Source organism: Pholcus phalangioides, unplaced genomic scaffold, assembly GCF_987345545.1.
Source record: "Pholcus phalangioides strain wild (caught in Gottingen) unplaced genomic scaffold, Ppha-v1.0 ptg000022l_1, whole genome shotgun sequence".
NCBI lineage: Eukaryota > Metazoa > Arthropoda > Arachnida > Araneae > Pholcidae > Pholcus > Pholcus phalangioides.
In genome coordinates this window covers 1,496,102-1,518,667 of record NW_028301615.1, presented here as the reverse complement: position 1 = coordinate 1,518,667, position 22,566 = coordinate 1,496,102, and the positions used below count along the sequence as shown (strand labels likewise).

General features: G+C 34.9%; 1 protein-coding gene across 1 annotated transcript; it reads right to left on the bottom strand.

Moving 5' to 3' along the window:
- Positions 1-1,011: 1,011 nt before the first annotated feature.
- On the bottom strand, positions 1,012-22,262 carry LOC149069317 (SEC14-like protein 2). The gene is made up of 12 exons (XM_089249415.1): positions 22,008-22,262; positions 20,588-20,657; positions 18,983-19,026; positions 18,788-18,850; positions 18,294-18,387; positions 15,769-15,863; positions 15,067-15,145; positions 13,744-13,824; positions 10,950-11,036; positions 10,048-10,142; positions 8,603-8,903; positions 1,012-7,928 (listed from the first exon to the last, which is right to left on the bottom strand). Exons 1-12 carry the CDS (start codon positions 22,059-22,061, stop codon positions 7,822-7,824), a joined length of 1,170 nt encoding a protein of 389 aa, XP_089105541.1. The 5' UTR covers positions 22,062-22,262; the 3' UTR covers positions 1,012-7,821.
- Positions 22,263-22,566: the final 304 nt, after the last annotated feature.

Genomic DNA, 22,566 nt, shown 5'->3' with positions numbered 1-22,566 from the left:
CTTTCGCAAAAATGAAGTACGGAACGAGTAGACATCCAACCATCATTACATTTGCATTTTGCTAAAGCCTTTCTCACCACTTTTGCTTTTTTGCGAAAGGAATTTATCTAGCTTAAACCCTGTCTTAAGGTGGTCCTGCTGCAGAAGCAGGATTGGTCAGTGAGTGGCCTAGAGAAATTGCAAGCAGTGGGTAAAAGTGACTTGGACAGGACCGTCTTAAAAGCATCATGGGGCCAAGTGGTTTGTCTGAGGCCCTACCTGGCAAATTCTTGAAAAGTTCAACTAGATTGCATTTTTGCAAGGCCCCCTCTCAAGAGGTACCCAGGTAGGCCCATGCATTAAGATGGCATTGGGGGGAGGCAAGCCATTTCTAACACAGAGTGGCAAATTCGAGAAAATAGTCAAGAAAATTACTGAAATGAGAGAAGGGCGGCAAAATTTGTGTAGCCCACAGGCAGCAAATCCATAAATGCACCTCTGTCCATGGACCCTTTGTGTTCCAATAAATAAAGACCAGAACTTTTTAGAAAATGGCATTTGGTAGTAATGTAAAAAGGCGCCTTCTCATCCCCCAAAATCTTAGGGGTCTGAATGAACGCCAGGGTCTCTGCCACCGGACTTATCCCGTTGCCGAGATCTCTTCCAGCCCAGCTTCGTGGCAGAGTCTGGAACAAAGTGAGTACACCTAACAATCTGAGTGTGTAGCTAATGTTGTGTATGATATTTCAATGCTGCCATCTACACTTCAAATTGTGAGTGAAGTGTAATGATTGAATATTTGTAAAGTTGTAGGCCTGTTGCTCTCTCTCTGTGGCGAGACTTTTTAATGGGGAGATCGGCTTGCATTTGCGCCTTGAAGTTGGGAACCACAGAAAACCAACTTCAGCCGACCACAATCTCAGGGGTCTGTGAACCCCCTCTTCTAAATAGAAAGCAAGATATTGATAATGTGTGAAAGTTTAGTCTTAATTAATGTTATGATTGACGCCAAATGAAAAATACAATAGCCGATTCTTATACGTTCCTTTTATTGCTCTAACAGCACAAGATGGTTTCTCATGCAAATAACAAGGACAACAGTAATTAATCATATACTCCAAAAAGTGAAAGGAATTATATATATGTTATCAGGTTACAATGTGTGTATCGTTCACTGAGATAAAATTTTCAATCTTGCCCATATATATATATGTTTATACTATTAATATCTCTAAAGCACACATACACACATAGCCTGCCGTTCACATGATCAAACATACATCCACATATACACACACATAATTTAATAAGAATGAAGTTTATGCTACATCACAGATACATTGAACCACAACTGTGGCATCAAATAGTTTCGTTGTCAGTTATCGCCATTGTTATACCCAACAGCACAATTGCTACACACACAACTCACTCTTCAATTGCATAGGAGTCAGATGAACACATATTTTTTGAAAAAAAACAATTACATGCAAACAGTTCTTCTTACACTAGAGTAAAAACACATGAAAAAAAAAATGAACATTTGATCAGTACGATAGTTATTTATGGTGATATGCTATAACAACTTTAAATCATTCTATAACCATCAGTAAATTTCTTTTTCAAAAGTTCTCACCAGAAAGAAGCATATAAAGCAAGAACATGATTTCCGAAATGGTGCTCGCATGCAACAGGTTTAAGATGTTGGTTTTGTCTAGTCTTACAAACTTATTTGTCTCATCATTTTCCTAATCCAAAAAAAAATCCTATCACCCTCTCACTCAGTTAACCCATAGGATCTTATGTTGTATCTGTAGTTCACCCACAAAGGGTAATATCACGTACAGTTTGAAAAATTGTCTCAGACATTCAATGAACCAGTTTGTCACAAAACAAGAAATTTTGAAAGTTATTTTACTGTACTTGACTTTTGAAATCAATTTATGAATAGTACCCAAGATAACCCGAAACTTGGTTAATCAAGGCTTGGATAATCCGTGTCTTACTGATGAAGATTAATGGAAGAAACTGAGGGAGAAAACATGGCGGACGAGTTTAACAATATCTTAGGTATATCCATAGACAACCTTCTTCTGCAATCAGAGACATATGCAGGGGGCTCGTGCCCCCCCCCCCCAAAGCCAACAAAAAATCAGAAAAAATTGAAAATCAAAAGAAAATATCCTTTCCCCCTTATGCCATTTACTCAATACTTTCCCAATATGCCATTTAAACCAATTTGTCAATTTAAATGCTTTTAGAAGGGTGATTTTCTCTGGTAGGAAATTTTTGTGGGCCCCCACCTCCAACAGGCTTTGTGTCCCCTCCAAAGGTCAACCCTCTGTATGCCTCTGACCACAATTAACGTTAGTTGTAGCTAGCTTGTCAGAGGGCCCCAGTGCATTGCTTTGAGACCCTATTATGCCATATTTTGAGATCAAAGCATTAGAAACACAAAAATGTATCAAACCAAATCTATTTTATATTCATCCAGGGCTTGACAACTACCAGGCATCCATGGCAACTAAGATATTGAGTGTTGGCACTTAAACCTTTCTACACATGATGTCCACCAATACGAAAGGAGTCACTAAGCTCCTATATCAGTGATTCTCAAACTTTTGTCACCCAGGTTCCCTTGCCCTAGTCATAGTTCATCTGTGACTCCCTAGAATATATATAGTCCAGTAGATATTCCGCATCCATAAAAGAACTTCAAACCACTTACAACAGGAACACGTCAATATCGCCAGCATGGGCCCTAGGAGCCACAACACTTTGAGAACCACTGCCCTATATATTTTTGCGACTGGAAAATTCATAAAGACTTGGAAGTCAATTTTTTGTCAGCGTTATTTCATGTCTGTTCTTTTCGCCATATTAGCCCCGTTTACATGGTAAATAGTAAAAGTGGGTTTAAAACCCGCTTCAAGAATTTTCACCAATGACTGCTCTACATTTCTTTCCTTACAAAAGAAAAACAGTCGTCAGGCAAGTGCTAATGCTACCGCAATATTGCATATGTAAATGAGGCTTATGTGCAACAATAGAAAGGGAGGAAGGGTAGCATTTCGTTTTAAATCACATTTCACGTAGATAATGCATCATGTTTTTAATATATTCTTTTTTTTCATGAAAACTATAACACTGAGTTAGTTTTTTGTGGGAAAATTCAATCTACAACCACACTCACATCTTGCAAATGAAAAAAGTCATACATTAATGCATTTAGAAGCACATTCATCAACTTATATCGATCACAATTGAAAATAATGATAATCAAAAATATTATACACCACCTACTTTTTAACACACTCCATTTACAAATATCCAATACATATAATATTAGTACAGTATCAAAATTATTCAATCTTCCATAAATGTAAACATAGTGAATAAAATGCAAACACTGTATGTTTGTGTTTAAGACTATTCTAAAAAGTGATGTCATATATACACACACACACACTTAAACAGGAAATGCTATAAAGTGCAATGCATCAACACCAATTACCACACTCAGAGCTTCAAAGTGAAAGTGAATTTTATGGACAATTTTATTAATATTCTCTTCATAAATTTGCTAGTTGTGAAAACTCCATCAGGCAAGGTACAAGATGTGCAGTAACAAAATAATTAGTCTCCTATAGCTGAAAATATTTTGAGACACAAACATCTATAACTTGAATTTTCAATACCTACAATGGTACCTTGGCTAACGAATTCCACAGCCTACTAATTTTTTGACTAAGATTTTTCGCGCGATATTTCTACCTCGGCTAACAAGTGTTTTACATTCACATGGCTGCATGATAACACAACAGTGCTTTGAGCTGAATTTTCCACTCAATCATAAGAATCAGTCTTTAGACTAATTTATGCACGATCAAAAACACTTTCAACATATGCCTCCATTTCTCTTTCAGGAAGCTTTTGAGCCATTTTGTGTAAAATAAATGATTAAGAATATATATTAAAAATGCTTGAAAAATATGAACCCAGCCATGAATAGTTTCGTAGCACATGTTCTTTCAGTGGAAGACTCTTGGCATCGAATTGAATGACCTGAACATAGTAAGAGATTATCTTTCCCATCTACATGTACGAGGCAAAAAAATGAGTAACCACATCACATTAAGAGGACATCTCCAAACCAACACCACACTAGAGGTATTGGGGACACTTTATACTACACTTAAACACATCTCTAGTGTGGTACTGTACAAAGCTCAACTGGGTCTCATTTACATCAGGGTCATAACTAGGCTGGGGCAACCGGGGGCACTGAACCAGGGCCCCCCCCCCCCCGAGCTGAATGGGGGACCTCACAAAAATTTACTTCACATTATTTTTTTTCTTTTAAGGGGAACCACCCCCCCCCCTCCCGAGAAGGTATGCTACGGCCCTGGTGTAAAATAAAAAGATCTTCAGTTACTCAACTTCCTTGTAAATTATACCTCATCCAATTGCAAAGCAGGTAATTTCGGCCTTCAGCCAGTTCATGTTTTTTAAAGTATTTCTTAATTGTTTAAGAATTATCTTCAAATTTTGGACCATACTTGGAACGAATCAAACAATTTCCCCCATAGAAACCTATGAGAAATTACATTTTAGCTAACAAAGATTTCACTTAGCAAATGCAATTCTAGAAATAATCATATTTGTTAGCCGAGGTATGACACTTATTTTCTATATCCCATGCAATAAATTTCTGAGAGAGTGAAGCTTTATAACTTTGAATCTTTCCTAAGAGTGATTGATTTCTGGAAGCACTTTGAGAAGTTCAATTACATAGAAATATCCTTTAAGAAATATCGCTATATAAGCCTAATAAAAATTCATATTTTAAGAAATATTTGAAGTTAAAAAACATTGCTGAAATACCTTGCCTGATACACAAACACACACACACGTTGCACATACATATAGTAACTCTGAAAATCGCAAACAGACAATGTTTACAGTACCGGAATGCATGAAGTATGGAGGTAAAGATTTTCTTCAACGTCACGTGCATATGTAACTAATACACAAGAAATGGTGACATTTTGCAGTCTCAAACAATTTCCTGTGCACACCCAGACTACTAGACGTGTATCTATATAGTTAAATCAGCAACATCTATTTCTTGCACAATTAATTTTTTTACCATGAAGAGGTCTTAAATATGAAAAAACGATCTTCATAAATCTTTTAAATAAATCTAATTTAATTTTCATAACAGGGATATGTAAGGATTTCAACAAACTAGAGAAATAATTAGTGTAAATCTAAAAAATATTTATACAAAATAAAATATTCAAGATCCAACAGTGAAATCATAAAGTTAACCATTTCAGGATTACTTATTTTTTATAAGCTTGACGTACACTTATATGGCTCAAAACTTCCAGACACCTTATATATAAGTTAGATGAATACTGTATAACATTTTATTATACCCCATAATAAAAGATGAGAGTGAACATTGGCAATTAAACGAATGCTTCAAAACAGGAGGAAGTCTGCAGAGCTTAATGAATTTGAGCATGGGATAAGTAAATACTGTAATAATGAAAAGTGAGCTGTGGTTTTTGGCACTGCTGTAGTCGTATCAACAACGAATTTGCATCTTTATAAAATAAAAACATGAAGTACAATACATACACACCATCTGCAACTTGAAACTTGCTATTAGAAATCTGAAGAGGGTGATGTAGAAGAATCACATTCTCACTGACAACGATCAGTAACAAAACCCAGAAATCTTCTAGCATTATTGCTAATATCAAGACCAGTGTTATTTTCCTTATACTAGAAATGGTATTTTTTCCAGCCATTTAGTTGGAGAAAATACCAATCTAGTTGCAAAGTAAACCAAGTTACATAATTGAAATATTACTGACAAAACTTTTCTGGTTGTTCAGATCATGATTTTAGTTGTTTTTGTGAATTTCAAAAATTTTAGTTGTTTAATTTTTTGCTGTTAGCAACACTGGTCAGGAGAACCTTTGTTTAGAGCTAAAAGAAAGATGGGAAGAAGGTTTTCATGACCATGCATACAGCTGATGACTTAATTTGCCATGACCATAAATATGAATTTAAGTGTATATAACATACCTGACACATTTCCAGCTCTCCAGTGATACGTATTTAAAAAGTAGATCATGTGTATCAACAACATATTAACACTATATTATATAGACATTATCCACAAAAACTTGATTTGATGACAGGTAACTGAAACTGTTTCCTCCAAGCTGTGTGCATTATTGCATATCACCATTCTGTGCATAGAGGAAACAGGTCCACGCATGCAAAGTAAAAATAGAGGGAACATTGATCAGTGGTTTTCAAAATTTTGCTCCAATGGTTCGCATAAGATTAAAAAATCTTCATGCATCTACTAATATTAGAGCTTAAAAAAAAATCTGCAATCCTCTGAAAAGAGCTGCATTGCAGAGATCAGGACAAACTGAACATTAAGGAATGGACTTATTGCAGTTCTTGTAGACAAAATGAAAGGTAATCTCAACCCTAACTCCTCAAAAGCTTGTAGAAATAAATCCTAGAAAAGAATTTCAGGCTTTGATATATAAACTGGCACAACATTCTATTAACATGTGTCATACGGCATTTCAATTAATAATGGTAGGTGTTTGGAAATTTTTACCACAGGGTGTACATGTACCTTTTTTTTCCCTTCTTATTTTAAATAAGTTTTCAATATATATTTTTCAAAATCATACTTTCAAAAACTTATTTTATATTTTGAATCTTTCAGAGTTCAATGTTTTCTTTCGAGTTGACATTTACAAAATATATAAAACCATTGCATGTTGACTCCTTTGCACATTATATCATACGGATAGAAACCCAATTTAAATTTCTACCTTATCTACAATATTTTTAAATTGAATATTCTGAGGATGTTGAAAATTTAATTCATGAACTGGAAATAATCTAAGTAGATTCTTGTCAGTAACTTATTTCACACAACCTGTGCATTATTCTATCACTATAAAAATCAAATTTGATTTAGATATTTGTGAACTCTCAATTTCCAATCAATATTGATAAAAAGTAATTAAGTATTTAATTAAGCTACATAATCCTATTCATCTATAAGAAAGATACTCATTTTTAGGGTAAGATACATTCCCAATACTTCAAATATAAAATCATTAATATTTGATTTGCGAAATTTCAAAATAGTTTGTTGCTATAACTGGATACAATTATATTCATAGATAACCGTGAAATATTTGAACAATTTTTTTGATTCGTATTGAATATCTCAATAAGTAACTTTTTTTCCAGTACAATTTTAAAAAAATCTCACTTCTATGAAGAGTTGCCATTTTTTAAAGAGAAACTGCAATGGCATACTGATATATAAAACAAATTACTGAAAAGAAATGATAAGCACATTCATGCATTAATGCTAAATAATAGGTATATATTTAGTGTTTCATAAAACCTCAAGCTTGCATCACTTGCTCAATAATGATGCTGATCATATTCTATCTCATCCAGAAAAGTCATTCAAAAGCACAAACCATACATATTTATAAAAATCTGAGAGAAACCAAACAAGATTTTTTTAATAACTTTCAAAATTTTGTGCATGATTTTCGATCCATTTTCACTGCTGAACAGATTAAAATAAGCCTAATGTAGAGCAGTTGGAAGAATCTATCAACTATGAAATATACAAGGCACGAAAAATATTGATACAGTAATGTGTGCATAAACTATAGTACTTTTCATTTAACACGAGAATAAAAAAAGTCTTTGGAGCATAAAATTTTTGAAACAATCATAAAAACATCTGCAAACAAAGTTATCCTCCCATTTTGGAATGTGTTACTGTAACGAGTTGAACTGACTATGTGGAGGTGAATCCACCTGAACCTGGTACAGAATATGCTTGCGACGGCACCAACTGAATGAGTTATCAAACTTCAGAATATCTATATGGGATTGAATTAAGTAAATTTGTTAGTTTGAAGAGCAAAACTACTTAGCGTGCATATACCAACAGCTAGAATGAAACTTTGGTATGTATGTGTTATGTGAAATCTGAGCCAAAAACTGCAACTTCTAATGAAAGACCAGTTTTGGAAATTGCAAAAAACCTGATTTTGGCTATATTTAGCATTCAACCAATGAAATTTACCACGTGTTCGAGTACTCCACATGTTTATGAATGTCTTTGTTATGAATTTGAATCAAGTTTTTTCTCTGTAAGTAGGCATATGGACTTGGGAAGAAATTGAAGCAATTAGCATTTTTTCAAGACCATGGCATACCGCAAAAGTTATCAAAATGTTATAATTCACATTAAATAAAGGTAAACGTTATTAAATGAGATGTGTTTTGGATGGGTAGCATTAATACCTGCAGATGGTTTATTATGTATTACATTACATCTCTTGACCCAATATTTTAACTCAATAATTTGTTTAGGTGTATTCACTATTTCTGTATTGTTTCAGATGATTAAGTCACCAAACAAATATTGATTAATATTTTGCTACCATATAAGTTTCTGATAACACAAAAATACCAAAACTTCTTCTAATGGAATTGTGTCATGCCATTCAATAAAAAAAAAGATCCATGTAACTGAAAACAAATTACTTACACTTCCCAGCTTTCTCGCATATTATCATGCCATCTTCTGGTACAAGGTGACAGTTGACCCTCTGCTGTGGAATCAACTCCTCTGCAATACCACCTTCTGGCCTGAACCACACGCTAAATCCTATGTCATAGTTTTCTGTCTGGAATTCCCAGTGCAGAGTTGAGCCTGGATCTGAGACTGTCAGTTCTACAGGATATACTGACTTTTTGTCTACCGTTATCTTCGTTAAATCTGTATCTGTGGACAGTCGACGGCTCGGAGCAGTGTAATATGAGCATGGAACCTGACCACCCATGCAAACCTAAGCAAATAAAAATTACTTTGAAACTCAATTCATTGTGTTTAGAAAATTAAAAAGGTTTCCAGGTGGCATCAAAATGTTTGGTCGAACTACCAAATTAAGTCATAATAGATGCGAGAAGAAATAGATTCATAGCATAAAAGTATAATAGAATGCCCTCATAACTCCACAAACATGAAGATCATACATTACTGACCCAAATTCATATACCGGGAAACATGCGAGACTTGGGAAACCAGAGAAATGAATTGTTATAAAGGTTAGGAGTTATCATTGTATATATACATTAACACTGAAAAGTGCATTGATACCAGAAAGTAATATCCTTCTGGAGGTTATCGTTATATATTATATATACAGTGATACCTCTGCTTACGAATGTTTCTGCTAACAAAGATTCTTTGCACGCTCTTCCTACAAGTATGAATTTGGGTAATGGAAATTTTATTGATATAGATGCACTTACTGATCAGAGAATTAACATCACGCCCCCCGCCCCCATTAATTTATGTCTGCATCAGAATCCCTTTTCAAATATAAATTTCCCTATCAAATATCCTGCGGGTCGTTTGCATGTAAAAAAAAGAAATGAATACGCTTAGGCACAAATCTTTTTCCCACAAAAAAACCTAAACTTAAATGTTTTTAGTGCACACTATTAGCATTGAACAGTTGACATTCTTACAGCTTATCTTTTCTATCTGCAAATGAATGAGACTGGGAAATGAGCTGACACAGGGCCATTGAGGGAGAAAAACGTTTTTACTGTGGCCCTGCCATGCCAACCATATCGCCACAACATCTTTTCCTTCTACCGGGTTCAAGGGCACACAGTGTAAAATAAATAAGGGTTGTAAGTAAAATAAAGGGTTGTGTACACAGTGTAAAATAAAAAAAATCATCAGTATAACTTAGAGTTCCTCTACCATTTAGTTATGAAGTTGTTCATCTCAGCCTACAGTAAATTTTTTTCAATATCTATTTTAAGCTTATTTCTAAAATTTGGACCAAATCCAGATTTGTTACAAGTCAAGTCACTGATTTCTCAACTGTTAATGATACTTACAGGGAAACCTCCGATTAACTGGTGAGACAGAAAAAGATAAAAAAATCAATGTTCATTGTGGTTTTATCAATTACTCACCAATGGTTGACCCTCAGGATCATCTTTAGTGCCACCCCATTTTGTTGGCAATTCACCAGGGTCTATATCTTCAAATACTGCAGATTTCCATGTTTCTGTCGAGAGATTTTGTCAAATCATTTTAATCCACAAATTATGCACTTTACATTATATTTGTTGAAACATAATATTTAATCTTAAATTCTACCCATTTCTGAAAACGTGTCACTTTGAGTTAATTTAATCTCATGAAGTTTGTGACAGCTGCTCATTTATAACTTTTCTTTTTTAAAGTTGCAAAGTGCAGGAAGAAATTTAGTGGAACTGGTTAAGAGCAGCACCAACATATTAAATCATAGAAAACAATGGTTTGACTACAGTAGTATTCTACTCCAGGGCCGCAACTAGATGCTTGGTCACCCGGGGCAAGCGCACATTTTGACGCCCCCTTGTAATGTTAAAGGAGAGGTTTCAGAATAAAATTTGCGCCCCCCTCGGGTCCAGCGCCCGGGGAACGAGACCCGCCTGCTCCCCCTAGTTGCGACCCTGGCCTACTCAATTACTTTCTGGTGATTTATGATATGTGAAAAGTACAAAGAATTTTTTTCCTCACATATACAGAAAGGTATTTTTCAAACTATTTCCACAGCCAATGGGTTGAAAGCATTCAAATAAGAAATTAAGAAATAAAATAAACTATTTGGGAGGGAAAAACTTACCAAAATTATCTGTCTAACTGATAAATGAATAAGCAGGGAAAAACGCATAAACCGCTAAAATATGAAAAGTAAACAAAACAAAACAAAGTTTTAATAAAACCATAAACTAAAGAGAAAAATCTCAGAAATATTCAAATGAAGGAAAAACTAAAAGTTGTGCACATCAAACATATATATATATTATAATGGAATCTTATTTCTTACCTTTCACATACACATGTATCTTCTTTGCTGTTTCTTCACTTAAGAAGGGCTTCACCAATGCATATGCCATAGGGAAGAATGCTGGAGCTAAACATATGAAACACAAGACCAGAAAAGTTCCATGAAGTAGAACTATATATATATATATATATATATATATACACACTAGGGGGGCTCTGCCCCCCTGCCGCCTTTGGCGGCCAACCCCCCCCCCCACTTCTCTCCCGGACATATCTTGCTTATTTCGTCCCACTTCATCAGCGTGCTATGGAAAAGGGGAAAGGGACGTGTGAAAGCACCAGTCTACTGAAGAAGCGAATTTTAATGAAAATAATAATAAAGCAACAAAAAACAAATGAGATTCATCAAGTATCCCCAGAAAACTTCCCCATGGGGGTCCCCAGATTCAATTCGCTGAATTTCAGTGGGGCCCCACACTGGATATATCTTGGGCTACCGATGTGTTGCAAATTTTACAATGTTAAACCACAAAAATCAATGAGATACATTCAGGGGCACCGAATTACAACCTGCCAACATTTCCATGAAGCCCTGACCTGCAAGCTTGTCGGACACCCCCCTGTGAGAATTTTTCATTTTTATCAATTTTACAACGAATAAAATCCAGGGCCCCACATCCAGTAGCGGGGACACAATACGCAGATTTTTAGTGGGGCCCCAGACTGGCTATATCTCGGGTTTCGGCTGTGGCAAATTCTACAACAGAAAAGAATGAGATTCATCCAGGGCCCCCAAAATCAAACCTGTAAACATGGGGCCCCCGACTTGGAAGCTTGTCGGTCATCCCCCGGTGCGAGTGCCATGAAAAATTTTCATTTGTATTCGTTTTATCAACGAATAAAATCCAGGGCCCCAAAATGAAACCTGTAAACATGGGGCCCCGACTTGGAAGCTTGTCGGTCATCCCCCGGTGCGAGTGCCATGAAAAATTTTCATTTGTATTCGTTTTATCAACGAATGAAATCCAGGGCCCCCAAAATGAAACCTGTAAACATAGGGCCCCCGACTTGGAAGCTTGTCGGTCATCCCCCGGAGCGAGTGCCATGAAAAATTTTCATTTGTATTCGTTTTACCAACGAATAAAATCCAGGGCCCCAAAATGAAACCTGTAAACATGGGGCCCCCGACTTGGAAGCTTGTCGGTCATCCCCCGGAGCGAGTGCCATGAAAAATTTCCATTTGTATTCGTTTTACCAACGAATAAAATCCAGGGCCCCCAACCAATTACCCGGGACACCAATTTGCATACTTTTGGTGGGGCCCCAGACTGGCTTTATCTCGGGCTTCCGCTGTTGCGAATTCTACAACAGAAAAGAATGAGATTCGTCCAGGGCCCCAAAATGAAACCTGTAAACATGAGGCCCCCGACTTGGAAGCTTGTCGGTCATCCCCCGGTGCGAGTGCTATGAAAAATTTTCATTTGTATTCGTTTTACCAACAAATAAAATCCAGGGCACCCAAAATGAAACCTGTAAACATGGGCCCCGACTTGGAAGCTTGTCGGCCATCCCATGGAGCGAGTACCATGAAAAATTTTCATTTGTATTCGTTTTACCAACGAATAAAATCCAGGACCCCCCCCCCCCAACCAATTACCTGGGACACCAATTCGCATACTTTTGGTGGGGCCCCAGAGTGGATATATCTTTTGCTTCCGCTATCGAAATTTTTCAACGTTAAAGCAGCAAGAAAACAATGAGATCCATCAAGGGCCCCTGGAAATGAAAACTTTTTACTTATACGTGAAATCTTCCCCGGGTACCCCGACCCTGTGTTGGGAGCACTGCTGTTGTGTGTGTATATTATACATATATATACCTCTCGGCATGGACCTCCCCCCCCCCCCCACAAAGGAAGGGCTGACAGGGGCCACAACGATTCTTATCACTTTTTGATTTTTCACACTATAAATTAATCACAGAGGGGCCCCTCAAAAGCTGGTTTGGGGGCTCGAAATCTAAATTCCTGCCTAAGGGCTCTGCTGTAGGATGTAGGAGCCTCTTGGTACATGCACATAACATGGTCCCGATGGGTGAAATGGGTCCCGATATGTGAATATCGACCCAATATCGATATATGATATATGATATCATATCGATATATGAATATGAATGTACGATATATGAATGTGAATATCGATATATGAATCAAACCCACTTCCGTAACAGATTTCCGTCACTCAAAAATTTCACCCACTTCCGTCACTCGGTTGCTTAGCAACAGGCTCTTTTCGAGTTTGTTTGTGATTTTATATTATAGAATAGATATATATATATACACACACTTTTTTCTACTTTATGTGTACTCTTAAAACAATAGTTATATGCAACTTGAAGATCTTTGAGAACTATCTCATTAGGAGTATAAATTGAAATTTTTCAAATAAGGCAAAGGTAACTCAAATTAATACCATTTTGACAAAAATTCTTTTATGCCAATATTTTATTAACACTAAATCTTAAAAAATACAAACATTTGTAAAAATGATCAAATAGTCGTATAGTAGCCCCTCATTATAACATGCATTAAGATATTCTATGCCTTTTACTAAAACTGCTAGATTTTCACCATTCGTACCCAGATAAAGTCATCAGTTGTATCACAAATTCAGAACATTTGTGTCTCAATGACATCACAAGGGGTTACACTGTATCAAGATAAAATTGCTATAGATGATGTTGATACAAAAAATTAAATACAAGCTTCACAGGGAAAGTGAATCAAAAAAAAAATCATGTATATTCAACAGTATGGAATATATACTTGAACTCACCATTTATAACGTAAGCTTTCTTCAATCTTTCAGGATAATTGTCTTCAAAGATCTTCACAAGTTCTACATACATATCCACAGCTTCATTGAGAAGTAGAAAAAAAAAAATTTTTACCACAAATCATGAAAACCAAAAACTTCTTACAAGTTATGAATAAAGGTATTTAAACTCAACTGAAACATTTATTTCAATAGCTTTAATTTTTTGAAGAGGCAAAATAAAATTTCACTTATCAGGAATCTGGCAACACATATCAAATCCATAGAATAATATTCGAACCAACAGCTTCACTAAGAGCGCAAAACTATTTTTCCCACACAAAATAAAAACTAAAATCGTGACTTGACATTTCCATACTACTGCTGTTCAAAAAAATAATTAAAGTAGGGTTTCCAAAATGCTCATTCCGCTTATTTTATAATATGAACCATTTTTTTTCTATCCCATATGATAAAAAAATGAGAGCATTTACTCAAGTCAACTATGTCCAGAGAAGTCACTTCACCACACACCAACTCCAGCCGTATCACTATACGCAATTTATGGCCGTTTTTATAAGTTGGGTTGGAAGTGGAGATGCCATCTATTGGTGGTCAATTTAAGCTCATTAGGGAAAATACCTTATCTATATTCTTCCCTCGGATTGAACCTAGAACTTGACGGCGAAATTCACTAAGGTAGATGAACATCTTACCACCATGCCACTTGGGCGCCATCAGGGAAGTCACTGATATGCTATAGTGATATGGCATGTAAAATACCAAGAATTGCAGAAGACAATCCATAAAAATTTAATATTTGCCTGACGTACTTTCACTCAATAAGAACTCTGGTTTTTACACAACCTGGGTTCCAAAGACTCAAACAAGTTAAAATGCTGCAAAAACATCACTGAATTGCATATTATATTCATTTCTCAGCTGCAAAATTGTTTAATTTTTCTTAATATTATCACTGATTCTAATGCACATGAAGGTCAATTAGATTTAGCAAAAAAAAAGCATTCATTAGATTTGAATGAGTAAAGTATTTTTTATCTTCACTGTGCAAGTTATCAGATTATACTTGAAAATGCTTTATATAACTAATAACTTCATAACTACTATGAAATGCTTTCACATTCATATTTGTTATGGGAATCTTTTTATCTTTTTTCAGCCAACTTGTTGGGCAATCTATTTATGTACTTAATAATCAAGAAAAATATAAGCGTAATGATATTTCTATTTCTAGATCATTAAGTGCATAAGAACTTACACTGAACCTGTTTAAAGAAAAGAATAAAATATAAAACGCAAAATAAATTCACTCCAATCTGTTACCTGGTTTCCAAGCAACTTGCTTCATAGTGAAGTTGTCCATGTCAAAAATTATACTGTGAGTATCAACTTTTCTTCCAAGCTTGAAAAGTAAAAAAACCCGCACTGAATTAGATAAGTTTTAAAGCACACACTAAGTATACTCATTTTAAAGTGATAATATCATTACAATGGAACTCCACGCCAAATTTCACAGGTTATAATTGTTTTAAAACTAACTTACAAATTATGTTATAGCAAAAATGCATAGAGTGTTACAATAGGGCTATGTCTGCAATCAAATAAAACATTTTTGTTGTGCACGATAGTGTGTATAATAGTGAAAATCCTCTATATAGAGATCTCTCTTCTAGTACTAATATATTCCATTTATAACAATACATTTCTCCAGTCCTTTGAGAATCATTAAATAGGTGTTTTACTGTGTAATGGAAAATGAACAATCACAAATTCACATAACCAATAGAAAAATACTACAAAGCAGATTTTTAAATAGTCTGTACAGACAATAAAATAACATAATAGTAGCCATTTAATTTTATTAGGTAACAGATATTGTATAGCCGCAAAAAAAACATTTCAGATAGGTAAAAAAAATTCTTGAATAAAAAGTATCCTTCCATGAACATAATATATTAACCATAATTTACAGTCAAACATTATAAAAGCTAATATGTCCCTAATATCCCTATGACAAGAACTTACTTCCTCACTTTGCTCTTTCATGTCTTGCTCACTTGTTTCCATCTGCATAACCACATATTTTATGAATTCAGACTTCTTCACAGAGTAAAACATACCTTCAAAAACAAAAGGAAAACAATATGTTTCAAACAGACTGCAAATCTAATCATGTGGCTATCAGTAGAAGAATTATACAATTAAGATGAAGTGAAATGTAAGGAGAACTCCATAAGTGAACATTGCGTAAGTGGATATAATTATTTCTGTAGTCCAAATATGCTACACACTTAGTATCACCATACACCATCAGTGGTACAGTAAAACTTGGTTAATTCATAGTCATTGGAAAAAAGTTTAAATTATCCAATTAATCTATTCTGGATCTGTAAAATTACTAGAAATTGCAACTTAATCATCAACATTCACATAGGACAATGGTTATTAATTATTAAAATTTTATTGATTGTGAAACAGTTTCCCAAATTTTATTAGTTCATAATTTATTCATTAATCTTAGGTGCTACATTGTTCTACTGTTCTGGAATCAGCGTAACTGCATATTTTATTGACCATGTTCAAAGCCTGATTTACAGAAACAGTTCATGATCATATGCTATGAAACTTTTTTCCAAATTTTGCAATCAAGGAAATATATACTGTCATTAACATATCCTGAACTTTGATACTTTCAATATTCTTAATGACAAAACGATTCAGATTTTGAATGTTACACCTTGATCTATAGGTTGAAAAGCAGAATTGGTATATTAAGTGGTACGCAGTCTCTATGTACTCCAGCTGAACGATGTTAAAATAGGAATTAAATATTATTGAAAAAAAGAGTAGAGGGAAAACAGAATATGTTTTCATCTTTTCAAACTTTTATTAATCTTTGAAAATTTGTTTTTTACAACTTGATCGAGAAAAGCAAAGTCTGGCTTCTTGTAGAATTTTTTCGAACTAAATTTTCTCACAGAAAATCATGATTTTTTCCTACAACTTTAAATTATCCAAAAAGTTCTAAAAAAAGTTTGAATTAAGCATGAAATTTTAACATTAAATTAGATAGGAAAGGGGAGTTCGTAAAAGTTTTAATTATCCAAAATTCGAATTAACCAAGTTCTACTGTATGTGTGCAACCTGTCGGCTATCACCCTGGTCTATGGCCTAAAAACATTCAAGGGTTTGATTTCATTGTTAGTATTTTTTAAAACTTTATTAAATTTTACTGCCTTTTTCCATCGGCACCAAGTTTTTGAATCATTTATCATTTTCATTCTGCGACTCATTTTATGGACAGAAGACCGAAATATATCACTGCCATTCGTGCCAAATGCCATGTCAAAAAAATTCTCAATTTTTGTTCCACTAAAAGCTTCTTTATTTATAGGCGTTTCCATGTTCTGTAAAAATGTGATCTGTTTCTGGCTAATAGAAAGATCAATAGACCGCTGTAAAAAATGTATTATGAAACTTTTACAGAACACAGAAATACACAAAGCTTTTAGAATGGCATAAAATAAAATTAAGAATTTTGACGTGATATTTTGCATGAATGGCAGCAATATCTATAGGAGCCACTGAATGGCTTTTCTTGCTATATCTCTTACTGAAAGACATGTGTTAACTGTTCAGTTTGAAACTTCCTGCAACACCCATGTGTTTGGGAAAACAACTCTACATTATTTCTTTTTCAAGTGGCAGTTGTATCTGTGTTGGATAAATACATCTGACTAGAACCCAGAAGTGCAGGCAGGAAGGGGGCATAAGGCCCCTTCACCATGTCTCCCCAAGACAAAGTTAAATGTTCTTGAGAATATTTTTGATTAAAAAATATTGAAAGTAAATATATTTGATATTTTAATCAATTACTGTTAATTTAAAATACGTTTTGAAGGTTACTAACTAGAAATTTTTCTGGACGAGATTACTTGTGTGCCCTTCCAAAAACCTGGTACAGTAAATCTCTCTTTTATAGACAACGGGACAAAAAATTGTGTCTGTAAATGAGGGGTGGCATACATCATTTGGTTATACAATGTGAAATTATTTGGCCATAACAGAGGGGTGTCCATTATAAGAGGTTTTATCGTATATCCCCCTCCAAAGGTTGATCCTGAGTACTTTCCGGCTAGAACCGAGTCAGGCTTTGAATTCATGAAATCATAGAACATCCTTTGGTAGAGTTGTGTATCTCAACTTTAACTACTGTGCATGTTGTTTTCTTAATCAGAAATTAATATAAATTAAAGAATCAGAAAGCGAGCCTGTGTTGGAGACACACAGAGGCAGATTTAACGCTTGATGCACCAGGCTACCAGGCATGCACCAGGGGCCCCGAAAAACCCCAACTTTATACTTTTTCTAATTTAAAAGGGGCCCCAATATTTTCTTTGGTGTCCAAGGCCTCAACCGACCTTAATCTGCTCCTGAACACACAATGAGTACTAATATACGAGCATATATCATATGAAAAAACTAATATGTCAAAGACCATGTCTTTTTAGGCCATCAATTAATAAAAACCACAGTGAATGAGTTTTTACCTTTTATATCCATGTGACCAAAGGGAATTATCCATACAGGACACCCTTCTCTATCATGACCTACACAGCCTCCAGGAAAATATTTTCTAAGAACCTGGTAATGAGATAAAATCAACATCCAGTAAAGTTTTTATAATGTATGGAAGAACTAATATAACAAATCACTAGAGCAGTGTTTCCCAAAGTGGGCAATATCACCCCCTGGTGGTCAATGGAATGTCTGGAGGGCAATAGGAGCTACGAGTGTAGCATAGGATCTTATTGTTTTCTGACTCAAGCGAATCCATGACAGAAAATTTTTTGAAGAAGAGGGCGATGGAACAGAGAGAGAAAGTTTAGGAAACTATGCACTAGAGCTTAATGAAACTTCACATCTTTTATGAAAATAAACTAGATATTGAAAAACTTTAACAAAAAAAAACCCTTTTTTCTGCACAGCACGATTTTAATTTCTGAAAGATTAAAAAAATTTATGAACTATTTTGGGAACTTACTTCATGAGGTTCGTGATCATCAATTATATTATCTATTCCTATCTGTTTTCTCCATTGTAAACTCTGAAAATTGTGAAAAACATTCAACATTTTAATACAAGTAAAGGTATTTATTTACATTATATATGTGATTTTTGTTTTTTACATATTAGAGAAAATTATCTAGAATCACTAAAAAAACAAATTCACACTCACAGTACGCAACATCTGCACAGCATCAGTAACATTAAATTTTCGTGCTGGAAAATGAAAATCACAAATTTTAATCAACTGTATATTGACATCACTTGAACTTCATATCCATACTTACATAAAATGTAGCTGTTAAAAGTAGGGTGAATCACCCCTCCTTTCGAAAATGTGAACAGTCTAACGTGCTGCCATATGAGCATTACATTTTTCTCTATGTTACCTAACATATACCCTTGTTTTTCTAAGTTTTTTAGCAGGTGTTTGTTCATTCACAGTAGCTATAACAAAAGAGTTAGTGCATTGCATAATGGAGCAGAAAATCAATATAGAATTCTGTTTTGAATTGGACAAAACTACAACAGAAACCCACAAAATGCTGATGTGCAGAGAGATAAAGCAGTGTCTTACAAGATAGTATTTGCATTTTTTGATAGTGCTAGAAACATCAAGTTTTGTCTCCAGTAATGATTGACTGTAAAAAAGTGGCATCATTATCTGCTGTATCAATGAAGTCCTTGCACGACTCGATTCACTGTTTTTGTTTGTCACTCAGGTGATGAGGGATAAACCTCGCACAAAGTTTGCGTTTACCCAAATCCTCAGTCAATGGTTCAAATGATTTCCTGCAGCAGATAGCATTTTTCCACCCAAATTATGACAGAAAAATTTAGATTTCATAATGATAACTGTCAAATTCTGTCATTCATTCATTCACACTGAACATAACTCTGGTCTATCGCCATGTGCAATTTACTACCGATCAACTTGTGTCAGAAATATTTGTATGTATAGATATAGATACATAACAGTCTGAGTACGTATCTAGTGTCGTGTTTTTGAATTTTCAGCGCTGCCATCTATGAGTGAAGTGCGTGCCAAACTATGTCAACATGTGTATGTGTCACTGTTCTGCATATTATGGGTTCCCACAATGAAGCCCATCTTCAACACTTTCACAACCTTTACAGATGCTTGTCAACCGCTGAAATACTATACTACGAGAGATAGTTTCATCTCTGTACGCATTTCACAGCATTTCTCATGAGTTTCTGTTTCAGTTTTACCCAATTCGTAAAAGAATTTCATATTGGTTCTCTGCTTCATTATTCAATGCACTAATAACTAAGTTACAGCTATAGCATGAACAAACACTTAGCAAGAAATTTTGAAAAATATGTGCAGATGTTAGGTGTTTACGCAGTGGCCATTTTTAAAAGGCAGGGGTCATTCACCCAACTTTTACTGGTCACACCTGTACGTTATTTGATATATTTACATTGATATTTGAATCGAAATTTAAGATATAAAATTTAACTTCCTCCGTGTTTCTTATGCCAAAAATTTGAAAACTTTTCAGCAATACAAAATAATTAACACAAAACAATTCAGAGCAAGAATTCATTGCAGCTATTTCTTTGAAGTATCACTTCACATTATGACAATGAATTTGATACCATTGAGATTTCATTAGTTTACATAGTCTGAACCAATTATCATTTGCTAGTTTGGTTTGACAAAAGTTTAAAAATATTCCGAAAGAGGATTTAAAAAAATTTGTTTTCACCAAACTAACATTAGTATAATATGTTTATTAAAAGATATTAATACCTCTAAGCCATCTCAGAAGATAATAATCATCATGCTCAGGCCGCAGAATATCATCCATGGTAGCTCGAAACTGAAATTTATAATAAAGGTATAGTAATGAGCAAATTATATATTTACACAAAAATATAACAGATATAATACATCAAAAACACTTTCTTACACTTGTGTTGCAGCTGTGCAGGAGTCACAGCTGCTTTTATTTGAACATAAAATAGTGCAGTGCCATCTACTGTTCACAGCCAGAGATGTTTAGAGTTAGAAGAGTAAAAATAAAAACTATTATATAAAAAGGATAAGAATAACCATCAGTCAGAATGCTTATTTTGATTTATGCTATATTTATTATACCTCTTGATTTATGCAAATTTTAGAACCCGCATGACATACCTTCCGTGGGAGTGAAAGGGTTAACTTAGGTTGTTTTGTATACTATAATTTTTGCTTTTTTCAAATCTGTTTCTACTTCTGTGAAATATTTACTAGTTTTGAAATTATATGATTTTTACTACACTGTTTTTCTTTGCTCTAAACTGTAATTTGTACTGTTCCTCCTTGCTGGTTATGTTATTACATAGCCTGTGGCCAGGCCTGGATGCAGGAAATTGTGTTAGGAAGGGAGACTAATTTTCAGTTTCAAATGATTGTCCTGTATTTTATGAGACAGATCAATTCTAACATAAAACCCAGTTCTTGGGAGAAGCAATCGTGCCTCCTCCCATTGCACAATATGCTTGCACAAGGCCATTCTTTTGCTCACTGATTGACCTGGCCACTCCCATTCTTGAAAACTCCCTAGGTCACTCCTTTGGTCAGTTGCTGACCTAGTCTTCCGCACTTTAGGCAGGGGGAATTTATGGTTTTACCACATATGTACTACACAAAATTTAATGCCTTTTAACTAATCTTATGCCCCTCTAAACTTGCTGTCCTAGCAGGGCCGGCTCAAAGCTGAGGCCCCATATACCCAGCAAATTTATATGCTTACTCTGGATAATTTCAACCAGATCCAATTTTGTGAGGCCCCCCTCTTCCTCGAAGTGCCCCCTGTGGGGGCGTTATGGCGGCACTGCGTCCTATTCTATATAATGCCTGTGAATACGCTTCTGGGACCCAAAAGGTTAAGAACCCATGATATGGAACACTTACCTGAGATCCATGTCTAGGTTGTGGAGGACCTATAGCTATTACGGTATTTTCCGTAAATTTAATCAGGATTTTTTTTTACTAAATGTAAAAATTTTATGCCGCATTAGACTGTTTAGTCTCGCCCCCCCCCCACCCAAATTTCCACCAGTTAAATAAATAGAGGTAATAGATAAGATTTTAATTGTAGAAAAAATAATGTCGATAGACATCTATATATGAATTATAAACAGTTTTCTAAATGAAATACTTTTTTTAATTTCGCCATCAAACTTACGCTATCCAGAGCAGCAAGTTGCTCCTCACTGAGGTCTCCGACTCTTCCGCTCATTTTGCCGAAAAATATTAGGAATTATCAGTCGATGCTTTTAATTTTCAGCGAAAGGGCGATACCTCTCAGAGCAGGAATGGAGAAAAGGTTAAAAGTTTACAGTCAACGCCCACTGGATTCCTGTATATATACAGGATTACCTTAGGAATACCCGATGCAGTGAAGTTGACGCAAGGGGGAGGGATGAAAAGATGACCTTAAGCATGGTTACGGTCGCAGTTTGTGCCGGATTTTCCGTTATAATTTCTTCACCTCAAATCGATTTTCACTTCTGTTTTAAAAAAAAAACAGAAACGATTTTTTAGTCTGAAGAAAAAAAAAATATTGAATTAAAAACTTTTGTTTTTTATATGGTAATTTTTCTTATCAAATAAAACAATCAATATGAGTAAAAAAAAAAAATTAAGGTTCGCACTGCAAGAGTAGTGAAAGGTTAATAATTGTTGTGGCGCCATCTTATGGAAACATAGGCGAGCGAACAAAGTTTGCGGAATTTATGAAGTGA

Coding starts and splice junctions, on each gene's coding strand:
- LOC149069317 (XM_089249415.1), bottom strand. CDS start 22,061: ATGAGCGGAAGAGTCGGAGACCTCAGTGAGGAGCAACTTGCTGCTCTG. Junction 18,388..18,787: donor ATGATCACGAACCTCATGAA/GTAAGTTCCCAA, acceptor TCTCATTACCAG/GTTCTTAGAAAATATTTTCC. Junction 13,825..15,066: donor GCAAGTTGCTTGGAAACCAG/GTAACAGATTGG, acceptor TTCTCAATGAAG/CTGTGGATATGTATGTAGAA.